This window comes from Vanacampus margaritifer, chromosome 6, assembly GCF_051991255.1.
Source record: "Vanacampus margaritifer isolate UIUO_Vmar chromosome 6, RoL_Vmar_1.0, whole genome shotgun sequence".
Lineage (NCBI taxonomy): Eukaryota > Metazoa > Chordata > Actinopteri > Syngnathiformes > Syngnathidae > Vanacampus > Vanacampus margaritifer.
This window is the reverse complement of record NC_135437.1, coordinates 19,068,362-19,088,861: the sequence shown is the minus strand read 5'-3', so window position 1 is coordinate 19,088,861 and position 20,500 is coordinate 19,068,362. Positions and strand designations below refer to the sequence as shown.

General features: G+C 39.9%; 1 protein-coding gene across 7 annotated transcripts in view; it reads left to right on the top strand.

The window, feature by feature from the left end:
* The window catches only part of megf11 (multiple EGF-like-domains 11), a 123,705-nt gene that overhangs the window by 79,297 nt on the left and 23,908 nt on the right, over positions 1-20,500 (top strand). For 5 of the 7 annotated variants that reach the window (XM_077567190.1, XM_077567195.1, XM_077567194.1 and 2 more), the window contains 9 exons: positions 589-835; positions 917-1,037; positions 3,556-3,692; positions 7,080-7,292; positions 8,437-8,611; positions 15,655-15,775; positions 15,856-15,900; positions 19,893-20,056; positions 20,323-20,425. In XM_077567190.1, the coding sequence (XP_077423316.1) occupies positions 589-835; positions 917-1,037; positions 3,556-3,692; positions 7,080-7,292; positions 8,437-8,611; positions 15,655-15,775; positions 15,856-15,900; positions 19,893-20,056; positions 20,323-20,425 (1,326 nt within the window). The remainder of the gene's footprint in view (positions 1-588; positions 836-916; positions 1,038-3,555; positions 3,693-7,079; positions 7,293-8,436; positions 8,612-15,654; positions 15,776-15,855; positions 15,901-19,892; positions 20,057-20,322; positions 20,426-20,500) is intronic. The other 2 variants (XM_077567196.1, XM_077567191.1) reach the window with 1 other exon arrangement.

Sequence of the window (20,500 nt, the reverse complement as noted above, 5' to 3'; positions counted from 1 at the left end):
GCCTGAGGTCCCTTTGCTCAGCCTCTGTTTGCTAGCATTATGGCTAAATGTTAGCAAACAAGGGATGGACATCTTTTCCCTTTATGGTCCAGAGGTGGATAACTTGATATTCCAAAAATAGCTTGAAGTTCAAGCTAACAGGTCAGCGTGCGGCTACAAAGTTTGAGAATGGCTCAAAAATGGTCTTTTTCGTGGTTTTATTCATTTAGGTATCTCAGGATTTGCAGAGGTAGCACAGTGGTCTAATAGTTGAGAGGTTCTAGGTTTGAATCTTGGCTCTGTCTGGAATTTTCAAATTCTCTCTGTGCTTGTGTGGGTTTTCTCCAGAATTTTGTTAGATTTGTTGAAGACCTCAATTTGTTTGTGAACGCGAATGGTTGTTTTTCTCAATGTGTGCTGGGATTGACTGGCCAGTGGAAGGAGTCAGATGGACCTTTTTTTAGGCTCCAGCTCAGGCAAGCTATGTAGAAAACAGATGGAAGTTCTGAATAATTTGTATTACTGTACTGCCAATTCTTTGGCGAAAATGCTGGCGCAGAATGTATTTTTTTACTCGTCAGTCTAACCCCATTTGTGTTTTTCCTGAAGGTTGCGAGAGTGACTTCTGGGGACCTCATTGCAGCAATCGCTGCCAGTGCCAAAATGGGGCTAAGTGCAACCCCATCACCGGGGCGTGCGTCTGCACCGACGGCTACCAAGGATGGCGCTGCGAGGAGCTTTGTGAGCCAGGTTACTACGGTAAAGCTTGCCAACTGCCATGCCAGTGTCTCAATGGCGCCACCTGCGACCACGAAACCGGAGAGTGCATCTGCGCACCAGGCTACACGGGCGCCTTGTGAGTAGCGACGACATTTGACACAAGTTGAACTCCGCACCAGTTTTTTACATGTCTGACTGTTGACTTGTGTGGTGGCAGCTGTGGCGAACGTTGCCCCTACGGCAGTCACGGGCCACAGTGTGAGCAAGGCTGCCCGTGTCAGAACGGAGGCACGTGTCACCACATCACCGGGGATTGTTCCTGCCGCGCAGGGTGGACGGTAAGTCCCTTGAGTTAACCTTGAAAAATATTCATCAATCATGTCTGATGATGCAAAGTTGGGCTAATTATTGCATTAATTATAAGATTTAGTGTTACATTATTGGGCACTATCAGTCAGGTGACTCCTGATACAGGAAGTTTACTTCTTGTCAGAAAATGTTTGTAAAAAAAAAAGAAGAAAAAAAAGAAAATGTTTGCATTAAAATTAGCAATAAAAATCCATCTGCTTATGCAATATATGCTGTATATGCAAAAATAACGGTTTCAAATGGTCTTTTGGCCCACTATCCATACCGCTTCCGAAACAGATAACTGAAAATATCCCATACTAGCAGGCCTTCCCGCTGTCTTCTTTTCCACTAGGTTAGTGGGGAGGCTTCGGATCTAGTGCTCAAATACCCACACCAAGCAGGGGGCAAGCTCATTTCTGTGGATCCTTTGCCCAACACGCCCCACTTTGCAATACAACCATGTCACACTATTGTGTGCCCTAAAAAAAGTTTCCCTTGAGGAACAATTAGTTCATTTTAACACTCATAGAAATTTACATAACTTAAAATGTTGCATCAATTTTCCAAGAGACTACAGATGAAAACTAGCCTACGGCTAGAATCTGTCATATTTACATGCAAAGGTTCATTAATATGCACTGTCTCTTTTTGGATAAATAGATCCTGAACAAAATAAGTACTATAGAAAATGAATGGGTGGCTATTTACATTTTTGCAGTATTGCCACTACCTTGCTTTGCTATTTGGCTTGGAGACATAATAGACATCACGTTTCTCCGGTTTAGATGTTGGGTGTTACCAGATATGATTTATTTTTATTTTTATTTTTTTATTTTTTTATTTTTATTTTTTACACATAAAAAGCTACTAAACATCAACTTGTGTATCTATTACAACTACATTATTATGAGAAAAAGAACAAAAATAGCATGATCATATGAATTATTTAAAGACTATATAGCATATTAATCATGTGTAATACGAATGTTTAATAATAAATGACGGGCTCTGAACCAACGGTGTTCGCCTTCATCTTCCAATGAGATATTATTTGTAATTTTCTTAGTGCGAATCATAATAAAAGGTCAATGTGCAGCACTTAAAATCATCAATTATGTACTAATACAGTAACAGCAACAATTAGGTATCGGTACATCATACATGCACTACAAATTTTCATCAAATTTTTAAATAATGCTATGTAGTCGCAACATTTTACATTATTCCATTGAGCATTAAAGGGGAAGTCGACCCCAAATATATATATATATATATATATATATTATTTTTTTATCTTTTATTTTTATGCAGCCCCATTAGTCTAAATGTGTTTTTCTGGTTAATATTGCATTAATGGAATACGAGTTAAGCAGCAAAATCCGGCAGTTTTTATCAATATCAGAAGGCGTGTCATGAATTGGTGTGCGTGGATGAGGGTTGACCCAAATGCGGGGAGAAACGCCAGGGAGACAGGAAAGAAGGGCAATGTGAGGATCTTTATTGAAACATGCAGAGTCAGAGACAGAGACTGGACTGGTCGCCAAGACCGGGATAGGGCAAGAGGAGGCTGGTCGCCATGACTGGACTGGACGTAAATGACTTAACTGTGATGTGGACGACTGGACTGAGACGAAGATGACTTGACTGTGACGTGGACAACTGCTGTGGCGATGATGGTGATTTGGCGGTGACGAAGACTTCTTAACGGTGACAATGAAAGATGCTTGGCAGTGAGAACGAAGGCTACTTAGCGGCCTAAGAAGACTTGGCGGTGTGGACAAAGGCTACTTAGCGGTAAGGACGAAAAAGACTTGGCGGTGAAGACGAAGAAGATTTAACTGTGATGGAGACTTAACGGAGACGAACCGAAACGCACTCCTTCCACACATGACATCGACAATGCTTCCACACAGACTGGACAAACACAACAGACTAAATACACCAACACTAATGAGACACACCTGGGGAACACATAACGAGACGGGAAGAAATCAGGAACACATGACAGAAGCAATACCCATAATAAACAAAACCCAACCCCTACAAAACCGAAACATGACAAGGAGGCCATTTTGCCACTTGCCGTTGAGTGAAAATGACATCACAGTTGCTCAGGTCTCAGGTAACAACCAATCACATCTTAGCTTCAGAAAACAGGTGAGCTGTGATTGGTCGTTGCCCGAGCCCTGAGCAACTGTGATGTCATCTTCAGTCGACAGCAAAATGGGTGCCCCCTGAGTTGGATAAAAATGGCTAGAGTTTGCTGCATAACTCATATTACACAAGTGTAATATTAATCAGAATGTCATGTTTATACTAGTGAGGTCACATATGGATTCCCCTTAAAGCATTCCAGCCTGTCATCTATTGATAATGAATTGAGATGCAAGTGAAATGTCATTTTGCCATTTTTCGAAATTTTTTACATTCCCTTAAATTGTTAACTATGAATCAACACACTTAAGAATATCTACAATGGATCTCATATGCTTCTGTTCTTCACAGGGTTCCGTTTGTGGCCAGCCGTGCCCTCTCGGCAAGTACGGCATCAACTGCAGTAAAGACTGTTCCTGCCGCAACGGCGGCCTGTGCGACCACGTCACAGGCCAGTGCCAGTGTGCAGCCGGCTTCAGCGGCCGCAGGTACCACCATGACATCACCATCATCTCCATTTAACACACGAATGATACAACGTGATGTTTAGTACGCCCATGTTGCATATAGGTCAGACAACGGGGTGATATATTGACGTTCCATGCAAAGAGTGACAGTTTTCACGCTGACAATAACACACCCTGTGAAGTCCCTCTCTGACTTATTCTCTTTCTTGACTTGCTAATGAGACACCAACCTGTTATTTTAAAGGAGAGAGTTAACGCTTGAATAAGTCCATTCTCAAGTGAAAATAAGTTGTCATAAAAAAGCCATTATTCCATTTCAAGGTGAGCTGGAAGCTTCCAATAGTGTTGTAAATGTTTAATTAATCTCGTACTTCATACTGAGCGGTCAGGATTTCATGTCTCCAGCCTTCATCTTCCTCTACTCCCAACTTGTCCATTGATCTCACGGTGGGCTACATGCTGTTTGGGTTCTGGTCATTAACTATAAGTAATGGGTTTTTATTAAAGTCTCATTGAAATCCACACATCTTTTTCGTTCCCTGAGTCTGCCGCAGCAGCCCAGAGCAGCGAGGCTTTATTACTCCAGCTCAGGCAATCGTCACGCTGATGAAAACTTTATTTTACCTTTTTTTTTTTTGTGCCAAATTGCGCTTATTCGTTTTGTGAGCGATGAGTGAATTTAACCTGCTAGGAATAGTCAGGCCCAGCCTAGCATAAAGAGATATACAGTATGATGGTAAACATCCGCTCACTTCTTAAGGTAAGCTGTACAGAGGTGGGAGTAAGTCAAATAGATGCAAGTCATAAGTACCGGTAAGTCTGAAATCGTGATCTTCAAGTTCCACACATGTCCCAAGCTAAGTCATTAGCATTAGCTACTATGTACTCTGTGTCTGCGCTGGTTAGCTTTAGCAACCAATTAAACATTTCACGTTTTTAATGGTCCCAAACCAGCCTCCGTATTGTCTACTTTAATGTCTTTTCAGTTAAATGGATAACCAACATGAAGCTTAGCTAATGTTTGACCAGCTATCAGTTAGCTAAACTAGCTATCTGTCTTTGTGAGTTTTGTAGTCCTGTTGAGTAAGTCAAATAGATGCAAGTCATAAGTACCGGTAAGTCTGAAATCGTGATCTTCAAGTTCCACACATGTCCCAAGCTAAGTCATTAGCATTAGCTACTATGTACTCTGTGTCTGCGCTGGTTAGCTTTAGCAACCAATTGACATTTCACGTTTTTAATGGTCCCAAACCAGCCTCCGTATTGTCTACTTTAATGTCTTTTCAGTTAAATGGATAACCAACATGAAGCTTAGCTAATGTTTGACCAGCTATCAGTTAGCTAAACTAGCTAACTGTCTTTGTGAGTTTTGTAGTCCTGTTGAGTAAGTCAAATAGATGCAAGTCATAAGTACCGGTAAGTCTGAAATCGTGATCTTCAAGTTCCACACATGTCCCAAGCTAAGTCATTAGCATTAGCTACTATGTACTCTGTGTCTGCGCTGGTTAGCTTTAGCAACCAAGTGACATTTCACGTTTTTAATGGTCCCAAACCAGCCTCCGTATTGTGTACTTTAATGTCTTTTCAGTTAAATGGATAACCAACATGAAGCTTAGCTAATGTTTGACCAGATATCAGTTAGCTAAACTCGCTATCTGTCTTTGTGAGTTTTGTAGTCCTGTAGATGTTACACCTGTTGTTTCTCCCATCTTTGAATTGTAATTGTTGCATGTTGTAATTCTTTATTAACCCATTTTGTCAAAAACCTAGTTCTCATACTAAGTTGTAACCTTGTGTACTGGTCTATTGGTGCAGCGCTACAAAAAAAAAAGACATTTCCTTCAAAAGCAAAACAAATCGCCATTGCCACATTGTCTTGATAAACAGGCAAGTCATGTACAGAATGTTAGATCTAAGTCAAGTTATATGTCAAGTCTATTAGAGTCTTTCATGTTTTAGCCAAGCGAGTCCCAAGTCCTAAATTAGGCGACGTAACTTAAATCAAGTCATGTAACTCGAGTCCCCGACTTCTGTCAGATCAAATGAACTCCAATACAGAAATTGACAAAAAACTGTCAGAAACATACAATATTTCTTTCAAAATATGTAGTTTACAGTTATGTAGACTCTCATGTTAGCTAGCTATTTGACTCCAAATGTGCAGCCCAGAAGATATTATTAGATCTGAGAATTTGAATATACTTTTTGCTTTTCTTTCGCATCTACTTCTCGAAGAGAGACGCACTCATATCTGGCAGCGATAATGGTTACAAAGTCCAACCCCTGCAGAGACACTGAAGTGCTTCTCGCATACTACAGGGAGTCACTTTGGACCATTTGTTCCCCTACAATATGAATGTAACATTTATTACTGTATTTAAATGTGTTGATACTAAGCGACTGTTCATAAATTCCCGTTTAAGATGGATTTCAACTCGGGCGCAGTCGCTAACTAAACTTTCGCAACAAACAACAGACTAGAGCTTTAATTTCCTATTTCTTATTCAGTTTCCCTTTTAGGGTAAATGTGTTTTAAAATACTGTACAAAATGTGATTGCGTAAATCATTAAGCAGGCAATTTCTTGGCAAAGTGCTTTTTGATTTATTGTAATAGTCATTTGTTGTGTATTTGTTTTTATGTATGTGGTGATGTTATGGTAATACATTATACGTTTTAGTAAGTTTGTGACCCAGGGACAAAGCAAGTTTCTGATTTCTGTATTGAGCTGAAAAGTTTGGAAAACAGCAATTTCATAATGGAGACTTATAGTTGTTCAATAAATGCATTAAACGTTTTCTCATTTTATAGAGCAGCTTTCAAATTAATAGCATCTGAAGTCACTTAACTCATTCACTGCCATTGACGGCTATAGACGTCAAAAATTCATTTTAACTATTTCTATTAGTTTAACATTTTTCCCACTTTTGTTAACAAGAGTATGAAAACCTAGAATGTTTTTATTGTATTAGAACAGATATAAAATGTGTGATTAATCGTGAGGTAACTAGTGAAGTCATGCGATTAATTACGATTAAAAATTGTAATCGCCTGACGCCCCTAATTTTTAATAATTGTTTATATATATAAAATAAAAATTAAAAAAATATTTAAAATGATTATTTGTATTTTTATTTTAAAGATTTTTTTTTTTTAATAAGGTGCGTCAGGCAATTCATTTTTTTTTATCGTAATTAATCGCATGACTTGACTAGTTAACTCACGATTAATCACACATTTTATATCTGCTCTAAACGTTTATAAAAAAAATCTAGGTTTTCATACTCTTGTAAACAAAAGTGGAAACAAATGTTAAACTAATATAAATAGTTCAAATTAATTTATGACGTCTATAGCCGTCAATGGCAGTGAATGAGTTTAAGAAAGACTTTACCCCTGCTGTGTACAGGTGTCAGGATGACTGCCCTGTGGGGACGTACGGCCCGCAGTGTAACCAAAAGTGCGAGTGCCATAATGGAGCCAAGTGCCACCACATCAATGGAGCCTGTCTGTGTGAAACTGGTTTTAAAGGGCCCAACTGCCAGGAGAGATTCTGCCCCCCGGGCCTCTACGGCCTGATCTGTGACAAGTACTGCCCCTGTAATGCTACCAACACTGTAAGGTAAGCCAGTGGGCTTCAAATAAGGACTAGTCCAACTTCCATTTCTGCCTCACTTTTGGCTCTCAAGCACTCCTCATTCTGAAGTCTGAACACCTCTCGGCCGTGTCACCCAGTTAGCTTTTCATTGTGACCTCTGCTTCATTCATAATTTCTCAGCATTCATAGTTAATGTCGTGTTAATGCTCTGATTCTGGCTGCATAGAAGTCAAAACAGAGTGAAGGAGAAAGGAGACGTCTCATTCATTTCAAATAAGCACGCACGCACGCACGCGCGCACACACACACACACACACACACACACACACACACACACACACACGTGGGTTTACATCTCTAGTGGGGACATCTCATTGACATAATGCATTTCTTAGACCCTTACCCTAACCTTAACCATCACAACTGACTGCCTTACCCCAACCAAAATCCAATTCAAACCTTAACTCTAAAACCATGTTTTTACCCTCAAAAAGACGTGTGGACTCACCAAAATGTCCCCACAGGGACACGTGGTTCCCACAATGATAGTAAAAAATAAATAAATGAAAATGGTCCCCATGATGTCATATAAACCTGTACACACAGACACACACGCACACACACACTTGTCTTTGTATCATCGTGTTGACATCTCAGTGATTTGATGCATTTCCTAGCCCCTTCCCCAAACCCCAACCATCAAAAATGATTGCCTACCCTCATTCCTTACCCTAACCTCAACCATAACCCAATTCAAACCTAAACTCTAAAACCAAGTCTTGACCCTCAAAAAGAGGTCTAAACTTGTGGAGACCACCAAAATGCCCCCACAATTTCAAGTTGGTCCCCACAATGGTAGTCAAACCCGCAAATACCACGCATGTATGGATGCAACAGGCTGATATTGTGCGAATGTACTTCATCTAGTAAAAGTCCAAAAGCTTAATTTCTAACACAATGTGAACCGCTATGGACGGGCTCACAAATGGCATCAACGTTGCAGTATAAACAAATATTGCAAACAGTGCTGCAACAAATACACACAGAGAGAAAAGTGCTATCGTTGCATCCCTAATCCACACACACACACACACTCCCATGTGCATATTCATGAACTCAATTCCGTTTGTGCTTTTTTTAGTCTCATCTGTTCTTGTTATGCTTCAAGCTGCCACCCCCTTTCTGGAGAGTGCACCTGCACGGCGGGATGGACGGGGGTTTACTGTAATGAGACCTGCCCGCCTGGCTACTTTGGGGAGGGATGCATGTTGCCGTGCAGCTGCACCAATGGAGCTGACTGCCACCCCATCGCTGGTACCTGCATGTGTGCACCGGGCTTTATGGTGAGTCTATGTGTGTTTTTTGCATTTTATCCAAAGTATACGTTCATTTTATGACCAAGCAACATGAGCATTTTGTACCTGTGTCCATTCCTTTTGCAAGTAGAGCCCTATATCCACTGACACATGCTGTTCTGAAAATGCCCATATTTATAAGTAGTTAGGTGATTACGGTCCATACGTCTATTTTCTAGTACTTAGCATTTGTTTTCTTAGGGCGGCAAATTACATTTTACGAGAGCCACCAGTCAATCATTGTAAATATAGAACTAACCATTCAAGCTTTTGTTACATGGGGGGGGGGGGGGGAAGCTGTACCAGCAGAAATCAACACAAGGATGGCGATAATATGTGAGTTCCGGGAAGAATAAATGCATCATTCAAAGCCAGACCTTGACGACTGTGAAAGTAGATGTGCTAACCACTGGTCCACCTTTCAGCAGGTTAAGGGCGCTAACGTTTGGAATATGTGCCACAGGTACGGGACCGACTTGCAACTTCCTGGGTTGCATTGTACGAATGACCCGATTTTTGTGGGGTCCACAAAACAACCCAGAAAGTTGACGCAAGCAGAGTGTACACTCTAAAAAAACGTTGGGTCAAAAATAACTAGGGGTGTGCCGATCAAGGTTATTTTAGTTAACTAAAACTAACGATAAAACAAAATTCCAAAAACAATTTCGTTAACAAATAAAAATGAGAATGCTTTTAAAAAAATAAAATTAACTGAAACTACATTTTATGTTCACAAAACTAACTATAATTATAGCATAGCTATAGCTTTGGTAATCAATTTAAAGCATGAGCCTTTATTTTGATATTAACCGCAATAAGAACATTTAAAAGTGCGTCACACAAAAGTGATGTCATCTAGCAGCAGCCAATAGAAAAGCACCTTCAGATGACATTGCTCCCATGGTGTTTTTTTTAAATATTGCGCACAAGTAATACACACTTTTTGAAAAAACAAAAATTAAAACCTAAAACCAAACTAAAACTAAGCATTTCACTAAAAATAATAAAAACTAACAGAACCACCCTGAAAACCAATTAAAGCTAACTAAATTTAAAAAAAAACAAAATTCAAAACAAAATAAAAACTAACTAAAAATGAAAAATTCCAAAACTATAATAACCCTGGTGACGATCCAATATTGAAATCAGATACCGTTCCGATATCAGCAGAAAAAAATGTATTGTAATATTTCCGTTTCGAAAATCTCCGGTATTAGAGTATAATTTAGGGTAAATTTTCAGGGTCCTTTATTTTGTATTTATTTTATTCAAGTGCAGTAAATTTGTATGTTTGCGGTTGAATTTATGTAACTAAAATGTTTGAAACAAATCATTTACATAAAATGAATTATGTGTGTTGATTAATTAATTAATTAACACACAGGATACATTTCTACTCCAGTCCTTTAGGTGTCGCTAATGCATATTACCCAGTGATTGAGAACAGCCAACAGAAGGGAAACAAGCCAGTTTTTGCAAAGGATGCTAATTTGAAAAAAATCTACACTGAAGTAATTGTTCCCTCTTTGGGATATTTTTTTTTGGGGGGGGGGGTTACCTTGGTAGCAAACGTTTAAATAAAAATTACCTTCTGCATTGGTGCTTGTAGCGAGATGATTACACTTACAATTTGTAGATTGACAGTTTTGTCCTTGCTCATTGTAGTCTTCAATGAGGCAAAGGACAATATCTGACCATTTTCATAGTAAAATATTTCTTATTAGTTTTTCTCTCCCCAAAGTCAATCTTTTAGTTTGCATCATCTCGGCTTTAATCTCGTTTTGTCTCGTTTGAATTGAGTGCTTTGTGTGCCTTCACTTGGAACAGTCAGAGAAGTGAAAACAACAAACGATTTACTGTACTCCCGCACCAAACGCAATCTCCAGCGTATACGTGTCCGCTCCGTTACGGCCACATCGTCCCCCTCTCGCAGCTCTAATTATTTGTACAACTTCACTCGCGTGTTTCTTGTCTTGCAATCTGAAGTTACAGAGCAAGTGTGACCGGGAGAGTGCATTGCGGGCAACATAACATTTCAGTGGAAATTGCCTTTGTCTTGGAGCGGGGGCCTCTGCGGCGAATTGAGCCACGGAGCGAGGCCGCAGACTGTGTCTTAATTTGCTACACCTGTTCTCCCGCGCCGGGGAAGTCTGCCAGATCCATTAAACAGACCTTGAGGGCAGGAGTCGGACGGGAACAGACGCACTACATATGGAGGATTGGTGTGTGCGTGTAGAAAGGCGGCTGGAACTTGTCTCTCTTTTTTTTTTCCGAGGCACCTTTAACGAAAATAGCGCACAACATCGAGGCTGTGTCGCCGGCACATGGCGCCCGATCATTATCGCACTGGGCGCTTTTAAAAAGAGCTTGATGATGGCGTCGCGGCTGTGATTGTCGGGGAAATGGCTTCTCCGGGTCAGCGCCGACGGGCCCGAGCCTCCCCGCTGCATCTTTGTTCTGCAGCCACGTCGGGGAGCAAAGCAAGCAAAGTAGACTGAGCTCCTCCATGCTTGATTTAACTCTGGTAATTGGACATGCTCTTTTTTATTGGGACAAAGTAATTACATGTTGTACACTACCCCCCCCCCCCCCCCCCCCCCCCGCCCCCGCATCCCAGTATTACATATGTTGTCACGTAGCAATATCTACACTATGTTTATAGTATGTGCTAGGGATAGGGTGAAAATGCCAAATATCGGCATCTGCCTTTTTTTCTAATCTGAAGGCCGATAAAGTTGGTATCTCACCGAGCTGTGAATGCTTGCGAACGTAGCAAATTTAAGGGTTTTCATCAGGATTTGTAAGATGTTCACAGTCAGTTTGTATTTTTGAACATATTAAATTTTTCACTGTCTGCAAAGATCGTTTGAAACCTTTTACGAACCCCAAATTAGCTACTTACATTTGCATGCATTTATTGCTCAATGAGATACAGGGAGTTTTTCATTTATGGATTTATTTCAATTTTCACTTTATAAAAAAAAAATATGATGCTGACACTGGGACCTCCCTACGTTTTATTTTAATTTAAAAAAAAAAGAAATTTTGTTGAAATTTTAGAAAACTTTATTTACAGTAAAAAACTTATATATCCCATCCCTATATATATTTATATATTTTAATATTTACTTGCTTAGTTTTTAACTTAGCTCACATACTGATGATCCTGAAAGCTCCCTGCAATTTTTGTTATATGTTTTAAACAAAGCTGTCAATTCCTTATATGTTTGAAATTTAAAAAAAAAGTTGTTTTGTTTAGTTTTTTTTACGCTAATATTTTACCTTTTACTGCAAATGAATATTGGCTTGAAATATCGGTTATCGGCGAGACTTCCTTGTTCGCTGACCCGCTCATTCGACAAATGAAAGGCAGTTTGCAACGATGGAATCCAACCCAAGACACGCTTAGGACCGCCCCCTCATTTGAATAACATTTCGTGCTGGCAGTTTGGACCAAAACTGCCAAAATGAAAAATAAATAAATGTCTCTCCTTTGGTCTCTTGAGGTCTCCCTGATTTGTTGGAATTTAGATGTTTCTGGGGTTGGTGAAGGACTCTGGTTGGTGGCCCGGTGGGTGGTGGGGGGTCGGTGCTGGAATTCACTTTCCTTTCTTTTCTTTGGTCCTTCCTCGGGTCTCCTGACGGCCTCACAACTCTGGCTGGAAGTGTTCGGTTTAGGTGAACGGTATGGGATTTTTTAATAGGTTTTAGGTGAACTAATGAATACACACACACTCACACGCACGCACACACGCACATACACATACTCACCCACATACAAAATTTAAAAAAATAAAATAAAACAATAAAAAAAATTAAAACAAAAAAAAGAGAGAGCAATGATGATGACATGTCAAATCGGTAAAATTACCGAATGAACAATGCTGAGCTCTCCAGAAAATAAATAAATAAATAAATGACTAAATAAATAAATAAATGACTAAAAGTGAAAATAAAAACGGATAAAAAAAAATATCATTAAAAAATTAAATACAAATGTATGTATTTGTGTATATATATTTTGTTCTTGTTTTTATTTCCATTTATATTCATTTTTTAAATTACATTTTTGAATTGTATTTTTTTATATCCGTTTTTATTTTCACTTTTAGCCATTTATTTATATAGTCTTTTTTTTTTTTTTTTTTTTGCCGGTTTTGGTCCTTCATACCGTTGCATCACTATTGACTACTAATATCGGTATTGTATCGGCCTTGAAAAAAACCATCGGCCTGTCACTCGTTTCTGCATTCTGTTAGCACTGCCGCATGTGAATGATGTGCGCATTAGCAAGTCTGAGATAGATTCCAGTCGGCCTTTGTTGGTGGCGAAAAGAAATGATTTCCTCGTCTCTCAGGGCTTTCCAACCTCATCAAAAGGTTCACAGGTTCATTTTCTGTCTTGCCGCATGAATTTTAAGATGCGCCCGCTCGTCGGGGCTGTTAGATGAACTGTTAAGCAGCGAGACTGATTGGTAATTATCAGTGTCGTTTGCATCCAATCTCAAAGGGTAGCAAGCAGATCAATGTTGTGTCAGCGAGCGGCATTCGGGATGAAAACGGCGAGGAGTCGAGGCCAAGGACGGCCTGGTTTGTAGGTTCGACTCGTCACCTCGTTGAATGGCTTGTTACGTAAGGTCCTGCGACTCCCTCGCAGAGCAGACTGACAGCCCGGTGTTTTAATAATGACTCTCCGCATGCATGCTTTATTCTTCCTACAGCTCAAAAGGAATATGAATCAGACGATAATGAGGGCGTTCGTCTCATGAGAGCCGCCCAACCGCAGGTCTGCGCTTCGTGGATAGCAGCAAAAAAAAAAATCAACATGGTTGTTTGCGGCGCCGCTCGACTCGGATCCAGCGGTCATTTAGCGGCAGCTTGGCCGGTTGATCTCGTCCCCGCGCGCAATAACACGACAAAACTGCTTTCCTTAGCAGTCCTGACGCTGTCATTTGCGATAGAACAAAGGTTTATCGCAGCCGATTGATCAAAATTTCATCGGCAGACAGGGGCTTTTATGTCACGCTGGGGGGAGGAGAGCCGTTTTAAGATGCGCCTTCCGCCCCTTGCTATCCGCCAGCACATCTCCTGCCTTCTGTTTAAACAGAGTTCAAAATGCTAATGAGAGCGGTGAGCGACCATCAGTCCCCCAGCGGTCGAGAGAGAGAGAGAGGGGCCCGGGCCCCTAATTGGAACTCTAAATCATTGTGTCACCTGTCACTCAAGCCTGCAGTGAGAATGTGAGTGTGTGTGGGTGGGGGATGGGGGGAGGTGTTATCCTTAGACTGGCTGTGATCTCCAGCTTATAAGGACGGACGAGACGGGGTTTCGGTTAGTGCTCCGCCTTTAAAGCAGAGACATTCAAATGACAGCAGGTTATGGAGGGCATGGTAGGCAATACAGCGTGTCCTTTACCAGACGTAATGATAAGGAGCTTAAAGACTGCACCACAGTGGCCAGCAGCCTCCCATTGGCGGTGTTATTAATATGAGATTTGGACTCGGTCAACTACTGTCTGTGATATCCCGCACGTCTCACTGCCCACCCAGCGGTTGTATTAAGCCCCCTTTTCACCACTTTCAGCCCAGAACATTATCATCCAGCAGAGGATGAAGAAAAATCAGAGTATCCCCCCCCAATGCACCGTATGCACAGCGTTCCGATAAAAGTCCAAAAATCCTACCCCGGCGCTCACACATGACCCCGTCAAACGATAGCAGTCATAATTGGGGGGGGGGGAGCAAGGACGTGACCCTTGAAGCCATTACTGTTCGCTAGGATGCAGAACCAAGCTAGAAAAATGAGAGCTGGTCTCTATGGCAACGGAATCCCAGTGTGTATCGGGTCCCCATTACAGCTGTTAACAGAACCAATTTACAGGCAACATACATTTTACACAAAAATCCATCACATTGCAAATATTTATCTATTTTATTTTCTACTACACATATTTGAATTTGGACTAATTATATTGAGACCATTTTAACGTGAATGATTTAGTTCAGGGGTGTCAAATATACGGCCCATCAGGGGGTCCAATCTGGTCCGTGCAGTTTTTCACTCAAATGAACTGTTGTTGCTAATTTTGTCCACTGCAACCCGTTCTAATGTTTAATCATCAAAAATATCACATAACGCTTTTTTAATTGTTTCAAAAAAGAACAACAGACAAAATTGAACCAACAATTAATTAGTTTACACTTACACAAAGAAGTCCTTTTGAGAATATGATACACAACAGTAAACTATTATCATGACACGTCATACATTATAACTACATGTGACTGGTTCTTAACCAGGGAATCATTACACCTTTTCGGTAGTATCTTAATTGTGTCATTTGTATATAAAGTATATTCACTATTCATAGCTTACTGAAAATGTTCATAACCCTGGAGAACCCACGGGGTTAAATTTGGCCCCTATAAATTCTGCTACTCAAATAACAAAGACCTTTTTTTTTTTCTTTTTTTTTTACAAATTTAACTTCAAAAGTCCAGAGTGCCACTTCTGACCCCTGCTTGGGGCCATCTAGTGGATGAATATTGCACTTACATGAGCCAGAGTGGTGGTGACAAGATGGCTAAAATGCAACAAATAAAACCAAAAAATTATATTGTTCAATGTAGCTGTGTATTTGATTGATTATTTTCTTAAATTCTAAATAGTTTACTGACAGTTTTTGTTATTCTGATTTTTCGAAATGATACCCCAAAGGGTCAAATTTTGCCCTAATCGTAAATTAGGGAATAAATTGAAAAAAACATTGAAAAAACATATATTTTGGTGTTCAGTGAACTTATAGCAGTCATTTAATGTATAATTCATAATTTTCCAAAGAAGAAAAGGGTTCTTGGGTTCTCCAGGGATAATATTGTCAGGAAGTGTTGCATCAAATTCTGCTTTTGCAATTGCAACACTATTGAATTGAGATATTTGTTTAGCAAGGTCAAAAGCAGACTCAGTAAATTTATGTCAGAGACATTTATTGCTGTGCTGATTACTCCTTGCCTTTATGCAATCCCATCACAGGGTGAAGACTGCGCCACGGAGTGTCCTCTTGGTTTGTTTGGCCCAAGCTGCATGTCCACCTGCTCCTGCCATAACCACGCCTCCTGCTCGCCCGTCGACGGATCCTGCACGTGCAGGGAAGGTGCGGTCCAAGTAACGTAATATCTCCCCACTTCAAATCATTTGAGGCTGCGTCTGATGGCCTGTGATCCTCTAATGAAGCACCCTTGAGGCCTCCTGCCGAACAGCAACGGAGAACTTCATATCGTAAGTGACGAGCTGCTCTCAGAGGAATTGAACTTTTCTTCAGGCATTCTTCAAGGAGGTGAGGCCTCTGCAGCCCTTTGCTGTGTGGCCTATATGACAGGTTATGTCTAATGAGGACTCCAAGGAACGTGGAGGTCTTATCATTCTTATCAGTAAGCAGAGTTTGTGGTTCGCTCCCTTGCGGCGCTGAGAGAGTAGTTCTGATCCAGGATTCGATATGAGTCTTGTTATGGTGACGGGATCGTGCGTTGCCGTGCTAGGTAACAAGTTACAGTTCAGCCCCGGTTTGAAAAAGCGTTGCGTTTCAAGTGAATGAACACCAAAGCAGTATTTCCTATAAGAAATCATGTAAACTGAATTAATCTGTTCCAGAGTCTGTAGTCTAATGCATTGTATAGCAAACAACTTTTTACAAACAGAAAAACAGTTTGAAGTAAATGACTAATGATAAAAATAATTATCAAATGGCTTGCCCTCTGAACATTTTGTTGCACAGTGTTGAACTCTGTTTTAAAAAACGTATAAAATACTTTAGAAAAACATGCATTCATTCCGGGAAATTTGTTTTTTGCTCTAAATATAGGAAACTGGAACAAAATAAAGGCGAAAACATTTGTCAAACCGAATCGTATGAAAACTAGGGAATACGAAAGCTAAGGTTCACTGTAAAAAACAAAAAAAGGAGTAATATTTACTTAAAAAGTTAAAAAGTTTTTTTACTCAGAAATTCTAGGCAAATATTATAAGGAGAGTTTTGAGAACATTTTAACCAGTTGTTGTTGTTTTTTTTTAAATGTTACTTAAGCATTGACAACAAACAAACTCATGCCCTTAAGATTGGGAGAGAGCCACTCTATCCCCTGAGTCATGCCACTCTTGCTGTTTTCCAGTTGCCACTATACTGCGTTGCCAATGTGTCCAAAATGAGACCAAAAAATTGGGTCTCTTGGAGGTACGAGGATTCCGCCTGACACCATCAATATACCGACACACAGCAGCGGCATGGCTCAGGTGGTAGAGTGGCTGTCTCCCAACCTGAAGGTTGTGGGTTCGTTCCTCAACCCATGAGTCTATATGTATATATTTATATATTTATATGTTATTTATATATTGGTGTATGATGCTGAAAATGCTATTTTGAAAAATGCCTTTAAATGTTTTTTTGAACATATATATCAGGTAGCTCATCTCAAAAAGTGAAACTCGTAGATAGATTCACATACAATTTTTAAACATAATTTTGAGGATTTTTTTTTTTTTTTACAGCTACTTCAAATTAGAATATTACATCATCAAAATGATTTTCTGAGTATTTTCCCATGTGTCCTAATGAATATGCCAAAACTAGAATAAAACATTTTTAAACAATCATGAGACTAGGAAATACAACAAAACAAGTCTATGCAAGTTTTATATGTATAAATATTTTTGAAAATGACAACTTTTCATCACGTTCTGCTAAACTGCCAAAATTTGCAAATAAATGCTTTTAAATAAAAAATTAAATATATATATATATATATATATATATATATATATATATATATATTTTTATAAATTGGTGAAATGTACTCAAAACTCTCCTTGTGAAATGTATTTAGAATTTCTGAGTGAAAAAACTTTACTAGTTTTTTTTTTCCAAGTAAATATTACTCTTTATTTTCAAATTATTTTTTACAGTGTTCCACAGTAGGAAACCTCATTTTGGAGAGGGTTGTTGTTGAGGTTAAAGATCACCTTTTTCTGTTCCCTCCCATCACTACTCTTTGCTGACCTTACCTTTTCCCCCCATTATTTATAATTCAGGTAATGTTTGTGTTAGGCCTCCTGATATTGGTTAAAAAAAAAGAAGTAAGCAGAGATTGAATAAAAAGTCAATAAACATTGTGGCCAGGGCCTGTCATCGTGTAACTTTGCAAGTTTCACCAGATAAAAAGCTGCTGATGGATCTTGTTGTCTGTCACTTTTTTTGCCTGGCGTACTCTGACGCGAACGCTCGCCGCCATCCGTCACCGCACCGGCAAGAGAGGAAGCAATCGATGCCCGTTGTTAGACTTTGACACAGTCAGTGAGAAGAATGATTGAGTCAACAAGAGGGGACTTTCCTCACTGTTTAACGGGCTCAATTGGACTGCACGATCAATACGCTTCTCCATGTCATGGTCCACATATCTGCCGCAGTCAATAATGTACTGTACATTATTATGCACAAGAGTGGAAAGCGGACCGCGTCCCCTCGGGAGAAGCTGGCAGGTGTTTCAGACAGATCTCCAAATTGTCCATTTCGTCCCGCCGCGTGCGTCGCGCTGCACGTGAGAACATCAGGGCGAGTAAATCAGCTTTCAGGCAGGCGGGATTGCGGCGTGAAAGCAAGACTTTAGAATGATTTGATCATTTGCTTGTTACACAACTTTTTCAACTTTTTGGTTCTAGCAGTGTTTGGTCCTCCTCATTATCCAGCCGGTTTGGTCTACGACTACTATTTTTTTTTTTCTTTCGTTCTTTCTTTTTTTGTAATTCAACATGCAGGTCGATAATGTCTGAGAGGTGGAAATGATTGCATTCATTTGAAATTGATAGGACGACTGAGCGTGAGATGTGGGTAGTTACACTTTGAATTTATTTATATACAACCCCCTGCCCGAGGCTAGAGCATTGTATTTTTTCAATCCGCATTTATACCATCACTCTACTTTGAAAAACACAAGACAATTGTACAAGAAGGAGAAGGTGAGCCACAGTTTATTGAACAGTCAAACACACAAATGAGAACACTCACAAGGAGCTGCTGTTGACCACAACTCACATCAAGACGCTCACATGCAGACGAACGGCTCTCTCTTGTACTTTTGTTCTTTGGCTGTTTCTTTCTTTCTTTCTTTCTTTCATTTCTTTACTTTTTTTCTTTCTGTGCTTCTTTCTTTTACTGCCTTTCTTACTTTTCTCCTTTCTTGCTGTCTTTTGTTCTAGTTTCACACCTTAACTGTTTTTTTCTCCAAGTCATAATATTCCTACCACGTTAATTCAAAACTCTAAAAAATCTGGAATGGCCGTCAGTTACATCCCGCTCAAAAAATTCAAAAAAACTCTCATGAATATTCAATATACGTTTTCTACAAAAAACAAAAACTAGTGGAAAAATCTCAGAACAAACTAGCAAAATAGCATATTGAAAAATATTGAGGAAAAAAAAAGGAAATCTAAGAAGTTTAAGTTGTAATAACATCACTCACCACTAGATGGCATACATCACTTTTTATAGATTTGGAATGATATACAGGACAAACAGTACCTCAATAATTTAAGGGAAGAGGGATGCACAAATTGAGTTCTTGCACTTAGATGGTTTTCTGTTGAGCAGTTTTGTACCATCTTATATAAAAAATATTTATTTTTGTATAAAGATTAATTTTTGTGCCAGACAGCCCTTTGTGCTGGGGAAAATAACACGGTATGTCGTCATTTTGTTGCTTGCTTCGAACCCTTTCTTACTGGGTGAGGATAGAGGATCTTATATACATGTATTGAGAAACATATTATGAAAAATGAAACGTTTAGAGCGGGTATTTTGCAGGAATGCATTTAATTTGTCCGTATTTAAAGTGGTATTTTTGTTATATATCTGGTTAGGAAATGTGGCCCCCAGTAGCACTAGGTTACAAGGTGATTTTGAATTATTGTTTGATTATCCAGTATGGTATGTGCCCTGTGATTGGCTGGCAACCAATCCAGGGTCCAATCTCACCTCTCACCCAAAATCACCTAGGATAGACTCAAGCTACCTTCAAGCTTCATAGGGACAAGCGCTATAAATAATGAGTAAATTAATGGCTATACATTGGAATTAATAGTGTCTCATTTGTAGGAGTGCAGTCAAATGAGCTATATCCCTTAAAAGCTTCGTTAAACTATACATAGACTGAATGAACATGATTACTGAAGTCATTTTAGCTAAAACACGGTTTGTTTCTCTGATTCATCTTGTACTCCAGGCTGGCAGGGGGTGGACTGCTCCATCCTGTGCTCCAGTGGTCTTTGGGGTCTTGGCTGTAATCAGTCTTGCTTGTGCGCCAACGGTGCCGCTTGTGACCCGGTCGATGGCACCTGTACATGTTCTCCGGGCTGGAGGGGCCAGCACTGCAATGAGCCCTGCCCGGTAAATTTGAAAGTAAACTAAGAGGATATTGCTTTTTTTTTTCTTTGCTTTTTTTTTTCCTGGATAGCTCAATATTGTTCATTCGGTAATTTTACCGATTTGACATGTCATCATCATTGCTCTTTTTTTTTTGTATGTGGGTGAGTATGTGTATGTGCATGTGCGTGTGTGTGTATTCTATTCTAAGAGGATATTGCTAATCTCTTCATGACCTTGAACCCAGCATGGTGTTAAATTGTTGAACAAGGCTTTTTTTTTTTGTCCAGGATGGCACTTTTGGGCTGGAGTGCAGGGAGCGCTGTGACTGCAGTCATGCGGACAGCTGCGACCCAGTGAGCGGCTACTGCCGCTGCCACCCAGGCTGGACAGGTTGGTACTTATTCTTGTATAATATGGGGGGGGGGGTAGCTCTCTCTCTCTCTCTCTCTCTCTCTCTCTCTCTCT